Raw genomic sequence first — 18,064 nt, 5'->3', positions numbered from 1 at the left:
AAAATGAGTGTGAGTGTGTATGTATACACACATACACTTATATCCACATATATATAAATTTAACTGATACAAAGGCTATGGAGCACACAATTTACAAATAAGAATCATAAATAAATTCAATAATCTTAAATGTAAATGCCATATACCTATAATTTCATTGCAACCTGATATTTCTTGCAGACTCCATCATGAGTTTTCATAATTCTAGCACCAAGAATAGTGTCACAAAACCAGACTACAGATAAATGATTGATCACTATCAGAATCAGCAAAGACGTCACACACATCACTGACGCATGAGTAAAGCTCCAACATGCATGTCCGCTGATATTTTTGTTTATGTTAACGAGTAAGACGAAAGTGAGACAACCGAGATGTATGTCAGAACATCACTTCTTCATCAATGATGGGAGTGACTTCTTTGCTGGATTGGATGATGGTTTTGGATGCATAAGACTATTTCTTCAAGTTTCTGTGCTAGTCATCATGTAATGGCCATGGGCACAAAATTTTTGAGTTGAATCTGTATTATTAACATTTTCTCCATCACCTTCTTAATTCTTAGACAATCAACAAAACAATAAATCAAACCCTGATGTGAAATGTTTGCCAGTATGTGTGGTGTAGGTGCTCCCACATGGCCAATTTCAAGCAATGAAGGTGACGTCACTGAAGGGAGAGTTAGGAGCGGGGGGCAGCAGCACAGCATTAGATGGCATCTCTGTCACGTCACCAAACCAGGCTCGTTTTGACCACTGCACAGTGTGCCAATCACTGAGACGATGAGTTTACAGCAGAGACGGGGTTGATCCACAAGGCAGCCGAGCGAGGAGATGGGAGAACAAATCTCAAATCCACCGCCCCTCAAATGGCGATTAGGGATAGTTATGGGATAAAGGGGTGGGGGGTCTGAAGTGTGGGGATAGATTATGGGAGGTGAGGACAAGTGTAGTCAAGTCCATGGCCCTTCAAATGATGCGTGTTCACAAGATGGCATCATTAGCATGATCTGAGGGTGGAGTTTTTGGCCCCCTGACGTCAAAGTCACCCATTGGGCATTGGCGCAGGCCTAGTTGATGAGTCAGTGGTCTTAACTGGCCTGAGCTGGACAAGGAATCTACTCTTAGTTTCTGAAAAACAACTTAAGCACCTGTTACTATGGCGACCCAAGCATCTGAGATGTTCCCTACAGGGCGGCCTTTAGTAATGCATGATCTAACTACTTGTGCAAAGAGACAGCTGACCGAGTATAGTTAAGCAAGTCAGCCCCTGGTTTCAATCATACAGACACAATAGATGCAAAAAAACCTAAAGAGCATGGATTAACAGTAAAATGTAGTAAATAATCAGATAATGATTGTTTTGATTATTTATTACCTCTGTTTTTTAATATAAGTTACTTAATTTTAATGACTATGTTTAACAACAAAGTTCCTGAAAATTTCACAGCAGGTTCTCGAGCGTGGTTATGAGCTGGCTCCCACACAGCACTGGCTGGAGGCATCCCACACCCACATCCCAGGATGTCGAGGGGCAGCTGCAGTAGCCACGACAGTGCGGGGCAGTGTGAGTGGCCTCCAAGGCAAAATCAAGTTGTGTGGTCACTCTCTCAAGATCCGTGGCCTCTTAAGGCCCAGAGAGGCATGATCAGCCAAAAGTTCTTCATTCTCCGTGTGTGTTCGGAATTTCCCCCGACAGGCAAGGAAGCAGAGCCATTCTGGAGACAAGACAAGAAGTGAGTTTGGGGATGTAGGCGGAAAGTCTCTCTGTTGCCCCACCCTAGGAGATAAGTTACTTTCCTTCTAATTTTCTCTTGTGAAGTGGCTTGTGGGCTGCCCTTAGGGGCTAGAAATATAGTCTCTAATCCCGCAGACTGGGGACCCCACAGTTCAAGTCTGGGCCCCTTCTATTTAGCAGTTCTGTGTCCTTGGGCCAAGTCTCTTCTTGAGTCTCTGAGCCTCAGTTTCCTGATCAGCAAAATGCGGATGTTGCGGCCGATTGTGGTGAGGACCCAGCTGTGCCCAGGGATGGAGAGGGGTGGAGTTCATAGTCACGCTCCCCCAAAACCATGGGGCTTCACCTTTGCAGGGCTGGAATGGTTTTTCCAGCACCACAGCTCTTCGTGAGAGCCAACCTAATGGGGAGCTGGAAGCGTTCTCACATTTACAGACTGCACAGAACAAGGAATGACTTCCACCAGACAAAATTCAAGAGTGCGGCCAGTCCCCCAGGAACTGTATTCTCAGCCGAAAGGCGTTGGCGGGAGACGACATCGAAGCTATTGAGTAGGTCTTCCAGAGCGTTCTCGATCGGGCCCAGACTGAGCTCTCGTCACTTCTGTTTCCTTCTCTGTCTGTTTGGGTTTGATCGGAATAGATATGCAATCGGGCGTTTATTACAGGGATTAGGCCGTCCATAGTTGTGGGAGCTGGTGGAGAAGTCTACGGAAGGCTCTGCCTCTGCATCTGGCAGGGCTGGCCATTGTAAAGAAAAATGAATGTGAACTTCAGGGAAATAAGGAGAAACTGGAAGCCGTGAGCAAAGAGCGGCATTATGCCGCCACTCACCACCCTGGCCTGAGTGACGGGTGGCCTGCAGGAGGAGCTGGCTGCACACACGTCTCGCCCAGGACTCAGAGGAGCTGAAGCAGGATCTGGAGGAGCCACTGGCCGGTCTCCGCCCTGAGGCAACAGTGGGCACCAGCAGCCCAGAGACACTGTGTGCACCAGCAGGACTGGCTCTCCGCTGACCTGCAGCGCATTTTGGCTGATCCCTAACGTCTGCCATCCAGATCCCCCTCAGACTTCTCTCCTGGCCAACCCCTACTTGGAATCATACAGGGAAGGGAATTCTGGAAAACCAAGTTCCACTTTAGCTAAGTCGACACAGTGGAAAGCCACTACACATGTTTCCATCATAACAAGTGCTTTTCGATTCTCTCACCATGTTCTTCCAGGCTTCCATGCCTCTGCATGGGATGTTCTCCCCAACCACGGCACCTGGCAAACTCCTACAGCACCTTCAAAACCTGCAGAGGCATCGCCTCCTCCCAGAAGAGTTCCCTGACACTTCCCCTCCAGCACCAGCTGTGTACTTTGTACATAACGACCGCCTCTATTGCACATGCTAACTGCTTCAGGGGCAGAATCTCTAATCTTAAGAACCGAGCCGAACTGTGCTTATTTTACAGATGAATAAATAGTTGCTCAGAGTGATTGATTAACTTGCACAGGGTCACACAGTGAGAATATAATCAAGAGAATAGAACAGCAGAACTATCATTCAAATCCCTGTCTGTGACACTTCTTCAAATTATAACCCACCATGACTGGAAAGGTGAGGAAAACTTGGTCCCTACCCATCAGAAACTATCTACTGGAGGGGAAAGAGAGCCGGAATGTAGTTAGGCTGCTGGTGAGACTGCCAGAAGGAGCAGGAAGTGGGGTGGGGTTTGGGGAAGGGGGTCCCAGGCAGTGACAAGGCTGTGTTTCCCTCCCACCATGGGAGTGAAACCTCCAGCAGTGGCTTCTCCCAGCCCAGCAGCAGGGATGCGGAACAGCGGTTATCTCTGCTCCTCTGCTCAGCTCTCACAGACTCTGGACGTGGCCCGAGGCTGAGGTCAGGGCCGTCCCCGGGCTACTCCCAGGCCTGGCCAAAAGGAAGACGAGACTCCCACCCCCACCCCGCCCCAGCCTGTCAGCAGCTGGGATTATTAAAGGAGCATTGGGCTGAAGCCAGGGAGCGAGGTCCTAGCTGACTACTCACTGTGTGGCTCCCGGCACATCCTACCCCTTTTTAGGACTTTAGTTTCCTTCTCTGGAAGACAAGGGGCCTGGGATGTTGGCTAAGATCCCTCATTCCCTCAGTCGCCATCTGGGATTCCATGTGGTTGTCTGGATTTGGCAGTTCTCATTTTATTTCACCAGGGGGCGCCAAATCCTAGCTTCTGCCAAATTGGCTCCTGATTAAAAAGGGGTGGTTTAGCGAAGGGAGCTCACAGGAGGTGCTGAGCGTGAGCTGAACGCGATGAAGTGTGTGGGTTTGTGTGGAAACAATGAGGGTGTGTGTGTGTGTGTGTGTGTTTGCAGCACCAGAGTTCTTACAACCACCTACATCTACCACCATCACCCTCTGCTGAGTTCATTTCCAACCACTTGCTGCCTCCCTATGTCTGCTCCAGCCACATTGGCCTCCTAGCGCTGCCTCACAGTGCTCCTGCAAGAAGTGGCCTCAGGGCCTTTGTGTGTGCTGTCCTTTCAGCTTGGAACACTCGTCCCCTAGACATCCACAGGGCCCTCTCTTACTTCCTCGCTGTGAGGCCTTTTCTAGCCAACCCATATGAAAAACTACCTCCAAACTCATTCCATGCTTTATTTTATGTTTAAGATTGTGGTAAAATATACCTAACATAAAATTTACCATTTTAACCGTTTTGAAGGGTAAAGTTCTGTGGCATTAAGTACATTCACGCTGTTGTACAACCATAACCACCATCCATCTCTGGAACTTTTCCCATCTTCCCGGGATGAAATTCTATAGCCATTGAACAACTCCCCATTCGCCCCTCCCCCAGCCCCTAGCAACCACCATTCTTTCTGTCTATTAATTCGACTACTCTAGATGTCTCACAAAAGTGGAGCCATACAGTGCCTGTCCTTTTGTGACCGGCTTATTTCACTTAGCGTAATGCCTTCAAGCTTCCTCCATGTTATACCATGTGTCAGAATTTGCTTCCTTTTAAAGGCTGTTTAATATTCCTTCTTATATGTATATATACCACATTTTGTTTATTCGTTCATCCCTTGATAGACACTTGAGTTGCTTCCACTCTGACTATTGTGTATAAAGCTGCCATGAACACGAGTGCACAGATATCTGTTTGAGTCCCTGCTTTCAATTCCTCTTCCATGCATTATTTTTTTGCATAGCACTTATCACCATCCAAGCCCCTTCCATCTGCCCCCAACTAGAGATGCAAATAATTTCTGCTCGGTAGAAAAGATAACCCCAAAGGTTATAGTTGCAGTTTCTTAAAGGACGTTAGCTTATTATATCGAACCCAGCATTTTTATTCTAACATTCCTTTTTAAATGTCTGTAACTGCTTAGTTTCTCCACATGCTCTCTGGACCAGCTATACCATCTTGTTTGGGCATTAATGAGTTAATCGATCTTTGATACGTGTTCATTCTATATACATATATATATATGAGTCATATTTTTAACTTTAAAAAAATGATGCATTGACATTCTAGAAATTCTTACCAGGAGCTAAAATCTGCATTTGTGGGGTGAAATTAAGTGCATCAGTAGTTTATAATGCGCTGCAAGCCAAGCTGGGGCTTCAAGTGTTCCAGGGCTGCTGCCCTCAGTGGAGACACCAACAGCACATATACTCATATGGTCAGGGACCTTCCTGAGTTGTGGCCTCTAAGTGTGCTGTCCAGGGGGTCGGCAAAGTCCCAGGGGGCTTATGAGGACCAGTATCTGCGGGACCCAGGAAAGACGGCATGCTTGCTTTATTACGGCAATGGCCAATAACTACTGAGCACTTTCCAGGAGCCGTGCACATCCTAAAAGCTTCAGATGTGTTCGCTGCTCCTCATGTAGTCCCCAGGAGATAGATACTGTTTGGCAGATGAGGGAATAAGCTCAGAGGGACTAAGTAACTCTGAAGATCATGGTGTAAGAGGAAATGAGAGAGGAAAGACTAAAATGAAGGTTCATGAGTAGTTCTAGAATGAATGGTTCTGTGTGCGTTGGGAGGGTTGAGCAGGTTTTTTTCTCTAGTTCTGCAATTTAAGCAGAGATCACAGCTGAGAGGGGAGAGCACAAGGTACTCTGTGGTAGGGGTGGTCTCCCCCATGCGGGTAGACACCACCCACAGGGGACAGTCTCTCCCACAGGGGACTGCTCACCTCCATGGGGCTTGCTGGGTGGTGCCAGAGAATACACTCCACCACCGCTGTGGCTCCCACTTCACCCTGGTGATAGAAGAGGACCACAGAGGGGTGTCGCCATTTGGGGGAGAGCAGAATTCAGGAAAGGAGCTATTTATCCCTGAGAGTAAGGAAAGAGAAGTATTTCTCTTACCCCAAGCTAAGGGAGGGGAACCCCAAGAGACTCCCCTTTGAAGATTGGGTGCCCGAGCCTTCCCCCAACACTGAGTGAGCACTGGTGACCTTCTTTTCTAGATGTGGCTCCGTGGTGGTGGAGATAGTGGCTCATGGCATGGCCAAGGGAGAGAGGGTCAGGGGACCCCGCCTTTCCCTCTGACGGGTGAGGAGGTTGGATGCCACGTGAGCTGGCTGGCTGGTGAGGCTGTGGGCTGCAGACTTGCTGGGGACACAACTCAGGTTGAAAGTGTGTATTGTTTAGAGAGCTGTGGCCTGAGGGGTCAGCTGGAGGATGAGGCTTGAGGGACCCCCAATGCCAGGGGCTGCTCACCATTTGTCTACATGGAGCTCCTCATCAATGAACTAGATTAGAAGGACCCAGACGAGGAGAGGCCATGACGTTTCCGAAAGCAACCCCTAATGCCAGAACATCTAAGTCCATAAAGCGCTTACAACGGTGCCTGGGGCACAGAAGGTGCTACAAAGACCCGCTGTGAGTCATTCTCCGCGCTGTGGCTCCTCCCTACGTCAGTGAGAAGTGTCATCTCGCCACTGTACTCAACAGCAGACATCTCTCTCTGGGTGGTGAGATCTGCCTTCTGTGAGAGGAGACAGAGGTGGGGAGGGGTCCTCGGGGGCCAGGCCACAGGAGGCTGCCCCAGGACTCTTGGGACAAGGTACAAGCTCTGCCTCCCAGGGCTTTTGGCCTCCCCAACTCAGGACCCTCAGGGCCTGTGACAGGACATCGCAGGGAGGATGGAGCAGTGGTGTCTGCAGAGAAAAAGCATTCAGGACACTTTGCTTTAGAAACACGGCTGGATACTCCGTGTTGGGGAGCTGGGTGTCCCCAGTACGCTCCTGACAGCAGGAAGGTCATGCTCTGCGAGCTTCAAAAACTGGAATTGCAAAGGGGCACCAGAAGAACCTTCCAGAAACTCCTCAGGAAAATTCAGGTGTGCATCCCCAGGGCATAGTTTTTCTTCCACTATCCACTTAACCAAGGCCACTGCCCCTCATTGGAGATTTCTTTGGGGAGGCGATTAACTTGTCTCCTTTCCCTCATCCAGAAGTCTAGAGAGTTCCTTTCTTCCATTCAGTGCTCCAAGGAGGCCGACAAGATTGTGGACTATCCGCTGTACCAGGCTACATAGCCTAACATATTTAAAACCGAGTCGGTTTCACAGAAGATGCCTATTTATTTTTATTGAGGTAATATTGGTTTAATTATGTAACTTTCAGGAGTACATCATTCTATTTCAGTTTCTGGGTAGACCACATCATGTTCACCACCCAAAGACTCATCACCATCCATCACGGTACACGTGTGCCGGTCACACTTCATGCCCTCCTCCCTCCCCCCTTCCGCTCTGGTAACCACTCATCTCTGTATCCATGTGTGTGTTTGTTGTTGTTTATATCTTCCACTTATGAGTGAAATCATATGGTATTTTACTTTCTCCGACCTATTTCGCTTAGCATAGTACCCTCAGGGTCCATCCATATTTGTCGCAAATGCCTATTTAGAAGACACCTGGAGTCCGGGCAGCCAGCAGGCCCCACAGGATGGGCAGAATGTGGCCTGCTGGGAAAAAGACAAAATCCTCCCACTGCCCTGGGTCCATCCCGCCCCCGAAACAGTAAGACACTCAGCCAGGGCCAAGAGGTGAAGTTCTCATTTATTGTTGCGGCAACTCTTACAGACATTAGCGTTCCGTTAAATAAAGGAAGGTAACACATTAAATACATCACAACCCTCAAAACAGTAGGAGGAGGGGAGGGCAGGCCGGGCCCGGTGACCAGACTGTCAGAGGGAGTACATTCAGTGGGTGTGCGGCGTCGACATTCCAGGCTCACGTGTGTATAGATTTTATTTATATATTTATTTATATTTATATATAGAGATCGAGTTTTGTGTATACAAAGAACCATATTGTTACAAATACAATACTATACTTCTCCCAACGCTTTACAATAAGCTCTATTTCACCCTCTTTACAGAACAATAGTACAAGTCAAACTCTAGGGGCTGTGCTGGATATGTACAAGAGATTTCCTTCCCACACAGTCCTCACACACTGCCTTGATGGAAGGGGACGGAGAAGCGGGGTCGTGTGCTCAAGTCGGCTCAAACCAGGGAAGGAGCAGACAGACGTGAAACTCAAACCAAGAAGGGGCCTTGGAAGTGGGAGAGTAAACACATCTAAGAGGAGGTGGCCCGTGGTTGTAAACATCGGTAACAGCCACACCACTGGGTCAAGGGACCCAAGAAGGACTCATGGGTGCGTTTCATCAGCGTGCAGACAGGGGTGCTGGGTGTGAACGGGGGCCATGGGGGTGGCGGGAGTGATGGGGGAGGTAGTAGGTTACTCTGGGACTCTCTGAGGCCGGTGTGGATGGGCTCCAGGCCCCGGGGAGCTCGCTCTGGTGAGGGGAGTGGGCTCCAGGCATTGGTCTCTGGAGGCTTCTTCCTTTTGTGATCCCAAGGCTGACGGTGGCTCCCTGAAATGGTTGCATTTGAGAAGGCAGAGGCGGGGTGGATTCTGGTGCATCCTGGCTGGACTAGGAGGGGTAGACGAATCTAGGAATCTGTCCCCAAAGCTGAGTCACCAGCATGTCCTAGAAGAGCAGCAAGAGTGGCTTTTTGCCCTGGGGCCATATTTGGAGAGGCTGCTCTGTACATAGTCTTCCCTATTATATGGGGTATTCAGATATTTACATATATAGCTATACATATTGGGACGTCAGAAGGGAAACTGACCGTGACTTCCCATGGGACTTTCAAAAGTGAAGTTAACATTTAATATTCCGCCTCCTTGGTTAACCAAAGTTAACAACCTCCATCCAGTGGGAGCAAGAAAAAGAATACACTTCAGCCGGGGGAACCTGTACTGAGCTCCAGAAACATTCACTAACTGGGTGTGAGAAGCCACCTTTATTAACATGAAGGTATACGATGGATAAATAATCTTAAACTAAAATACGTTAGTCCTCTAGGAGAGCTTACCAAGTTGGCTTTTTCAGCACCTGTCAAACTTTCCAAGATTTTCATGCAATAGCAATAGAAAGTATGTTCTCTCTCCCCTCTCCTTTGGGTGAAGAAACGTAATTGTAATTATTTGGGAGGCCGCACAGGGATGTGCTGGCGGAGTTCCCGTCTGCTGGCCAATCATGGAAGGGCCTCGGAACAGGTGCTTGGGTGGGCGCATGAGCCCTCTGATGATTTCCCAAGGTTCCTGAGGCCTGAAATACCAGCAACAATGCTGCATTCCTGTTCTACCCACTCTCTCTTTTTGGCAGAGGAAAGATGAACTTAGGACTCTTTAGTATTTAATTATAAGACACTCGACAGTTTGGCTGCATTGGGAAAGGTAAACTGAGAACCTGCCACCATGGTTCCTGGCTCCTCACATTTGCAGTGGGTCGACCTTGGGGGTTGGTCTCCCAGCAGCGTTCGGCTAAGCATCCTCAAAAGATGCCCAGGGGTCTTGGACTGCCCACCCCGGCAAGCCTGGAGAAGGGGCAGCCCCTTCCAGAGAGGAATTCAGGCATCAGCAGCCCATCTTCATCATGGCTTGTTGTACCACAAACCAAGAGTTCAGCCACTGATGCCTCTGAAACCTTTGGCTTTCCCGACTCTAAGCAGAAAACTCAGAGGTCCCAGGAGAACCGACCGCACGGCCCTCTGGTGGAAGGCTCTTGTTCCTAATCTTTCCATATTCACTTTTCTCCCTCCCCGAAATCCCTCCATTAGACCTATACAGACAGACTATCCAACATGTGCTCACCGACTTCCTATTTCCACAGAGACAACAGAAATATCCCAGATGCAGAGAACAGGGACTATATTCATATTACAAAATATATTAGTTTCTCTCCCCCTGTCCCTGCTGAGGTCACAAATGAAACAAAACAGAAACCAAACCAAGCCACAGCCCACCAACATGAAAACAAAATGCTCTTTGGACCAAGAATAAGTGAAACTGGCTCAGAATAATAATATTAATAAAAACACCTGCACTGAACCGAGACGGAACCCATCGATACGAGGCACCTGATGGAAACACAATGTTCCAGCCAAAGGAAAACTCTCTCAGACCCACGAGGCAGCAAGATGTCGACTGTGGAACACACTTTGGGATTCTTAAGCATAGCTTGAGGTTATTATTGTCCCCTTCGTTTTGTGGTTTGTGGACTGTTCCGGCCTCTCAAATGTCACATGCTGCCTAGTGGCCCTGAGCAGAGAAGAAAGTTGGTCCTGCCTCAGGCCAGGAAGTCTAACATGATTATGCATGGATCCTCGTCTTCAAGGGGAGCGGTCCATCCTCCCCAGACTCCCAGTGTGTGTGTGTGTGTGTGTGTGTGTGTGTGTGTGTGTGTGTGTGTGTGTGTGTATGTGTGCAGGGTATGAGTGCGAGGGGAGTCCACTAGGAGAACATTTTGAGCCAAGGTGGTGCTGACAGGGCCAGGCCTCAGCCACAGAGGGGGCATCTCTCTCAGGACACAGTTGCCCAGCCCCCGAGAGCCTCACCAGTCAGGGGAAGGGGCCTCGCAGAGAAGTGATGTGGGTTTTCCAGGGGCTCGGCATGCCCCATGGGTGCTGGGGAGGAGGGGAGGTGTGACCGTGTATGTACCTGTGTGTGACATAGAGAGACGCAGAGAGCACCCACTGGTGTTTAAATCACCATTGGTAACCTTGGGAAAACCTGGGGATGCTGCGGATGCCCCAGGAACCGCCAAGCTCCCTGCCACACGATGATATCCCTGTCCGAGGCAGTCCCCCTTCTGTCCTTGAGTGAGAAGGCTCCTACCAGAAAACACAATTATGTTGAAACTAAAACTCGCTATGGAAGAGGCATAAGGTTGGCTCAGAAATTCTGGTGGAAATAATGTATGGTGCCCCAAGTACATGGTGGGCAGGGCATATCCTTAAAGACAGGGGCTGGTTCTCCCGTCACTACCATATTCCCGTAAACTGACTCGAGGACAGCAAAGATCAGCGATTGGATTGTAGGCACTGCTCAATCAGCTTCTTCGCTGCCCCTAGGAGCTCCTTCTAAGAGGTGTGCACCTCTTAAGAGAGGCTTCCCCCTCGGGCACTGACAGCCTTCCTTAGGACCCCGAAGGGCCCCGTAGGATGGTCCAGGGCAGACACCAGGTGGCTACTGGCTGCTCTCCATCCTCAAGGGAGGGCATACAGAACTTCCCTGGTGTAAAAAAAGAAAACAACGCAAACTGGAGAGAGACAGAGAGCCAAGAGATCTCTGTGGACTTTTTCCATCCTGTGTAAAACCGAATGCTGGGCGTGAGAGGGAAATGTCTCAGCGGGCACACAGATGCAGCACGAGAAACACAACCACGAGTGAGGAGAGTCCTCCATGCATGCCGCCCGGCAGGCGGGCCTCAGATGTAGACGGGCTGCTCCTGGGCCGTGAGCAGTCTGTACATGGCGGCCGGCATCGTCTTCATGTGGATCTGAGGGCAGACACGCACGTTAGCGGGCGCTGGGGCTCGGGGGCCACTGTGGGCACCGTGTGGGCTTCTCACCGCTCCTGCCTCCTCCCTCCCCTGGTAAGTTAAGGCCGCCACAGCAAACCAGCCCTAGACCTCTCATTATGACCTCAGACGAGCCCCTACTCGGAAGCTGCCTCTGGAGGCCTGTTCTGTTGATCAGACTCGAATCTAAGACTTAAATCTTCCAGACACATTTGGTGAGGTTAGCTGGGAAAAATGGAGAGAACGTGGGCAGCGATGGAGAGGAGCCACGTGAATCTGAGAGCTGCAAAGAGCAGGTGAGCAAATCATGGCGGAAGAGAAGGCTCGAGGTGACCTGATCTTATTTCGAGGTGTTGCTCTCAGACACTGGGTTTAAACTCCGGTCCGAGACAGACTGTGTTGGTTGTTGAGTGTTTAGGATTGAGAAGGGCACTTCCCAGAAGGCCTGTTCATGGCCTGGGTGAGCAGGAGGTGAGGGGCACCAGAGGACCCCCCCAGCTCGGACCCCACTCCTACCTCCCCCACAGCGTTGGAGAGGATGTGGACGATCTTCTCGTGCGGGGTGGCGACCACGCTCTGTCCGTTGATCTCAATGATCCGATGTCCCACGCGGACGCCTCCTCGCTCAGCTATTCCCCCTCGCATGAGGCTGCAGATCTGTCAGGGTCAAAGGCCAAGTTAGCCCTCACGGACAGCACCACACGTCAGGGAACTGAGTGGGGAGAGATGACTATCTTTTCTGGAACCCTCTGCCCCCAGCATTCTCCTCTCTAACAAGCTGCCAGGGTTTGGTTTGGGGCATCTGTTTCTTTTCACAAGAAAAAGGGTTCCGTAGGCCCCATGGCCACCTTGGTCACACACTTTGCACAGGGAATGCAGAACATCACTGGATCCACATCACACTGAATTCTGAGCACTTTTCTTCCCAGCTGAGTCTTGGTAAAAGAGCTGTTTGGGCCTGTCACGGAGTTGTGATTGTTTTCAAACTGTCAGCCTGTGTAGCACAGGTGGGTATTATTCCCCACAATCACCCCTGGGACTTGAACATTGAGCTGTATAAGGCTAGCAACCTGCTTTTAGGGTCACAGTTACAGGAGCCGGAGTGGGGCTGGAACCCCATTTTGTGTTCCAAAGTGTAGCCAGCCGGACGGAGATGCTCCTTTTGGCACTCCCAACTCAGCAGCCCTTGTGCAAACTCCCTTCTCACAGAAATGACAAGGTGGCTGGTTTCTGTCCCGGCACAGCCAGGCACTGCGCGGGCAGAGGGTGCAGCTGGTGCAATCAGCCCTCCGGGGCCTGGCACTGCGGATAGAGCCACCCCCACTTCACACACAAAGCAACCGGAAATTTCCCAAAGGAAAGTGTTTTGAATTTATGAAGTCGGCTTTTCCCTGCAGACTGTGCACATGCAGAATGCGAGCTCATGTGACAACAGGCTCCCTGTGTCGTGAGCGTGGGGACCCTGCAGCCCCTCGGGTATCTGGGGTGAGGACGTTCCTCAGGCGCTTGCCACACTTCAGATAAAGCCGAGGGCCCCACCTCTGCGTATAACAACTGTCTGTTCATCTTTGAACTTTTGATACTAGTCACACATCTACAGAGCAAACAAGGAAGTACAAACAGACAGAAACAGGATGTCTGACCAACACCAGCGGGAGGAAGCCTGGCTTCTCTCCTGAGAGGCAGATGAGGCCCTCAGGGACAGGGAGCAGATGAAGCCGGCTGGATGTTGCAACTCCCACTGGGAATGCCAAGGGGATTTCTAAACCCTTAAATGTACTTGGAATAAAATTTTAATTACCCACAACTCTTAAGTGAAATTTGAGGAGGAAAAAGAATAGGGTTCTTTTATCTGAAAAGTGAATGCAAAGAGAGGGAGGGCACACCCAGTATCTGTAAAATCGAGAAGGTTCCAGACAGAGAACAGATTTGTCACCAAAGTCCGGAATTGCTGAGTCCAGAACAAGGCAAACTGGGACAAAGAGGGAGCAGCACTGAGTATGGAGTTTCTGTCTGGGATGAAGAAAACATTCTGGAAAGGGAGAGTGGTGATGATCACCCCACTTTGTGAAAATACTTAATGCTACTGAATTGTATGCTTAAAAATGGTTAAGTTAAGGTAAATTTCATGTTGTGTACAATTTACGACAATAAAGAAAAAAAGGAAGTATTATTTTTATTATTTTTTTTGAGGAAGATTAGTCCTGAGCTAACATCTGCTGCCAATCCTCCTCTTTTTGCCGAGGAAGACTGGCCCTGAGCCAACATCCGTGACCACCTTCCTCTACTTTATATGTGGGACGCCTGTCACAGCATGGCTTGCCAAGCAGTGCCATGTCCACACCTGGGATCCGAACTGGTGAACCCCGGGCCGCTGAAGAGGAACGTGTGAACTTAACCGCTGCACCACCAGGCTGGCCCCGGAAGTATTATTTTAAGGTAGACATCCAAGTGACGAAAATACTCTTTATACCCAAAGTGCCAATTCAGGTTAAAAAGGCAAAGCACAGGTCACTCAGGCAGAACAGCCAGGAGGGCGGGGGTCTCAGCCTGGGCTGTGCTGGAGTCACTGGGGAGCTTTGCAGGGCTCCCGGGTGCAGCCAGGGTGGAGAGAGGGCAGCAGTGCCCCAGGCCAGAGGGGAAGGAAGCCCTTGGTGGTACATCCCAAACTCTCTCAAGTTGGCGGCCAGGAGGGCCACCCTGCACCATCACAAAGAGACACCACAGTCCTAGGAAGGGAAGGGCCTTTGTTTTCTTACATGGAAAGGCACAGAGTTCTCTGTCCACGGAGGACGTGGAGCCTGCCTTTACCCAGTCATCCTTTTCCTTGCTGGATTCTTTCGGGGAACTGACCAGATTAAAAAAAATAAAAATGGGGGCACAGCAGTTAAGTTCACATGTTCTTCTTTAGCGGCCTGGGGTTCGCTGGTTCGGATCCCGGGTGTGGACATGGCACTGCTTGGCACGCCATGCTGTGGCAGTCGTCCCACATATAAAGTAGAGGAAGGTGGGCATGGATGTTAGCTCAGGGCCAGTCTTCCTCAGGAAAAAAGAGGAGGATCGGCTTCAGATGCTAGCTCAGGGCTAATCTTCCTCAAAATAAATAAACAAATAAAAACAAAAACCCAAATCCCAAACCATAGTTTGTCAGACTTTTGGAAAAGGGTGTGGAGTTATACTTACAATTCCGTTCTGGACGCTGAAACCCAGCTGGTAGCGAAGGTCTGGTCTCCTGATCAACACGGTGGTCACCGGAGGACACCGCACGATGTTCAGCTTTACCCGGGACTGATTCTTCAAGCCCTGCAACGTGGATAAAGTGCAGTGCGTATGGCACCACCGAGGCGAACAGAAGAGAGAAAAGCTGACAGCATCGAAGGCAAGAGAGGCCCTGTGAAGTCCCCGCCACACACAGGCCAACGGGACAATCCACTGCTGGGGAGAGAACCGCCTGTTTACACAGAGCCCTTCATCCCATCTGGAGACCCGTTTCTGTGGGCAGTGTCTGCACTTGGGGAAACAGGCTGTGTTCAAGGGATCTGAGAAAAGTGGTCGTCTGTGAAACTAAGACGAAAACTGCCACCTGTGCTTTTAGGCTTGAAAGATGAAGGATGCACAAGCTCTCTCCTGGTCGGGAGAGACAAGAGGGAAACAGACTTTTTCTCTGAAAGGCAAACTCTAGCCATTCCTCCTCTTCCAACGAAGGACATCTGACGCACAGCAGCTGAGTCAACCCGTCAGGGCTCATTTTCTCTCGTCTCTGCTGCTCCTGCTCCCCCTTCTCTCTGCCCGTTAGAGATGTTATCAACATTCCTACAAGCACCTGGGGAGAAGCAGGGAGCAGAGGCAGGAATCCATCAGTGAAGGGGTGTAGGATGGGTGCTGGTGCAGAGGGACATGAGATGTTTCACAATCCTTGGAAACACGCCCCTCCCTCTAAATCAGAATGGAGTGGAGAGAGTCAGTCTTTAAAGGGGCAAAGGGGACTCCGTCTCATTTCAGAGTCTGTTTAGAGAGCTTCCTGTACCCGACTCTGTTAAGCTGAGCTCAGGCCTGTACTCCTGTCTGCTGAGCACATGCACAGCAGTGACCAGAGCCCTGGGCTGCTCAGGAGCACCCTAAAGCATCTTCACAACGCTGGGCTTTCCCTCCCTCCCTCCCTCCCTCCCTCCCTCCGGCAGGGGAAGGTTTTGCTCCTGCAGTCCTACCACCGACATGTGAGCTTCACCCTAAGAGGGTGCCAATCAGTGATTCAGCCCTGAATCAACATCCATCTCCCAGGTCCCCCTGAGATGGCCTGTTCTGCCTCAGTGAAGTCCTGACTGCTGGTGGTCCAGACCATAGTAGGTGCTTTCCAACCCGTTTCAAGTCTCAAGCAAAAAGAGAAAGATTGGCAACAGATATTAGCTCAGAGACAATCTTCCTCACCAAAAAAAAGAAAAGAAAAAAGAAAAAGTCATGTCACACAGAGACAAAGATGTTCCTCATGTACCCTGGGGGAAGCAGACCACACGGCTTGTGGCTGGAGGCCCGGCTGCCCCAGGCCCTACTCTGAGAGTGGGGACGAGGGAGATCTCAGCACTCCTTCTGGAAACGCCTGCCCCACTGGACTCCATTCCAGCAAGGCCAGCTGATTGGGAAACGGCTCAAGGTCAGCTACAGTCCCCCTCCTCCAAAGGGTCAGAGGTGAGGGGGAGAAGCTGTTTCTGAAAGACGGTACTGTGGGGTGGGTGGGCAACCTCTCCTCCGGGAGAGAGCAGCCACGAGAGGAGGCACAGGTGTTCAGGAAAAGGTGGGCTCTATTCCACCCAATACCAGGGACTCATGGTATCCCCTGGAGACAGCACCCCATCAATTTGCGAATGGGTCTGGTGTGTGCCCTTGACGGGTGAAGTGGGAAGAGGCCTGGGAGAACAATGACAAATCCATTTCAGTCTGAAAGGTGATCACCTCTTGTTCTATAAATAGAATCTGCAAATTCCACAGCTGCCGCATCAGTTCTTGACCAGTCTACAAACTCTCTCTCCGTGGGAGGTCAGGATTTCTATTTCACATTTTGTAGATGCGGACACAGACCCTGACTTGAAAGCTGCCTTTTCCAAGGCTCTGTGGGGTCAGGACTGGGCTGATGGATCCCCTGCTCGGGCCTCTGCCTTCCTCACAAGGCACCTTGCCAAGCAGAGAGGTGAAACTAGTGATAGATGACTTCAGTGCCAACAGAATTTGTGGCAAGAGTGCACCCTGCCTCAGTGGCAGAAGTGACCCACACGCCTTTTGTTTCTAAGTGACGCTTTAGATTGACGGATGGAGAGGGGCTTTTTCTGCCTCTGGTTGTCTGGCTTTATTATGCTTGGCCAATAGGTATATACCAGTGGTTCTCAAAGAGGGGACCCCACACCAGCAGCATCAGCATCACCTGACCCTTTTTGTGAGAAATGCAGAGTCTGGGATCCACCCAGACCTACTGAGTCAGAAACTAGAGGCTTGGGACCCAACAATCTGTGTGTTCACAAGTCTTCCTGGTGATACACACTCAATTTTGGGAACTGGTGTAGACTACCACTGCAGAACAATGAACCCACCTGCACCCAGGTGACAATTTCTCCAAGGGATGATCAAAGCCAAAGATGTCAATTTACTACTCACACCCGTGGCCAGTGTGCTCCATGAGAGCAAGAGCTAGCAACATTAGGGTGGTGGTGACGGCTTGTGGGAGAGTTGGGTGGCCTGATGCCCCATCAGCCATCTCCATGTCTGTACTGTGAGTGGGTGCCTCTAAGACGACTGTCCATCAAAACCCATCCTGACGATGAAACGGCCGAACCACCTGTCATTGAACACCGACTCTTGCCAGGCACGGACCTGGAGAGTGACAGGAGCCATCTCCTTTAACCTCCTTGAGAAACTGGCAGCTACAGTTAAGCCCGTTTTATAGAAGAGGAAGGAACCTGAGGCTCAGAGATACTAAGCAAGGCACCCAAGTTCACCCACAGCAAGCTTCAGTCCCAGGACTGCCTGTATTCAAACCCACAGCACTTTCTCCTACACCATGACCCCCCATATAGACAACGGGAGAGCGTGTGTCACGCATGAGTAAGGCTTGCTCAACAAAGAAGCCAGCCAGAGCAGCTGAAGAATGAACTTGTGCCCCCAAATCTTTTATTCTAGCCTTGCATGGGGCCGTGTTTTCAGCTTACCTTCCTACCTGGCGAGAGTTCTATGGGGTTCCTGGCCCCGGGCCTCCCTGCTGCCTTTGATCAATTCCAGTTTGTCCTCTCAGTGTGTGAAGTTTAACGGGAATCAATTTAATTTCCCACCTCCAGCGTCTTGGCCGGTTTCCCCGGTGTTCTGAATTGCTGTTTTCTGCAGGCTTTGAGCCTCCCATTGGCTGTGAATTGGCCTATGGTGACTTGGGGTGCACACACAGGCAGCCGTTACCAGTGTCTCTCTGTGGTT

At 50.3% G+C, this 18,064-nt stretch overlaps 1 protein-coding gene across 7 annotated transcripts in view; it reads right to left on the bottom strand.

The window, feature by feature from the left end:
- Positions 1-7,772: 7,772 nt before the first annotated feature.
- APBA1 (amyloid beta precursor protein binding family A member 1) overlaps positions 7,773-18,064 on the bottom strand; it is a 216,316-nt gene continuing 206,024 nt past the window's right edge. For all 7 annotated transcript variants that reach the window (XM_070590733.1, XM_070590735.1, XM_070590731.1 and 4 more), the window contains 3 exons: positions 14,792-14,911; positions 12,125-12,265; positions 7,773-11,587 (listed from right to left, as the gene is read on the bottom strand). In XM_070590733.1, coding sequence (XP_070446834.1) covers positions 11,516-11,587; positions 12,125-12,265; positions 14,792-14,911 — 333 coding nt within the window. In that variant the 3' untranslated portion in view covers positions 7,773-11,515. The remainder of the gene's footprint in view (positions 11,588-12,124; positions 12,266-14,791; positions 14,912-18,064) is intronic.

Source organism: Equus przewalskii, chromosome 22, assembly GCF_037783145.1.
Source record: "Equus przewalskii isolate Varuska chromosome 22, EquPr2, whole genome shotgun sequence".
NCBI classification, from domain to species: Eukaryota; Metazoa; Chordata; class Mammalia; order Perissodactyla; family Equidae; genus Equus; species Equus przewalskii.
Note: the sequence above shows the minus strand (reverse complement) of the source record. Positions and strands in the feature narration are given on the sequence as shown.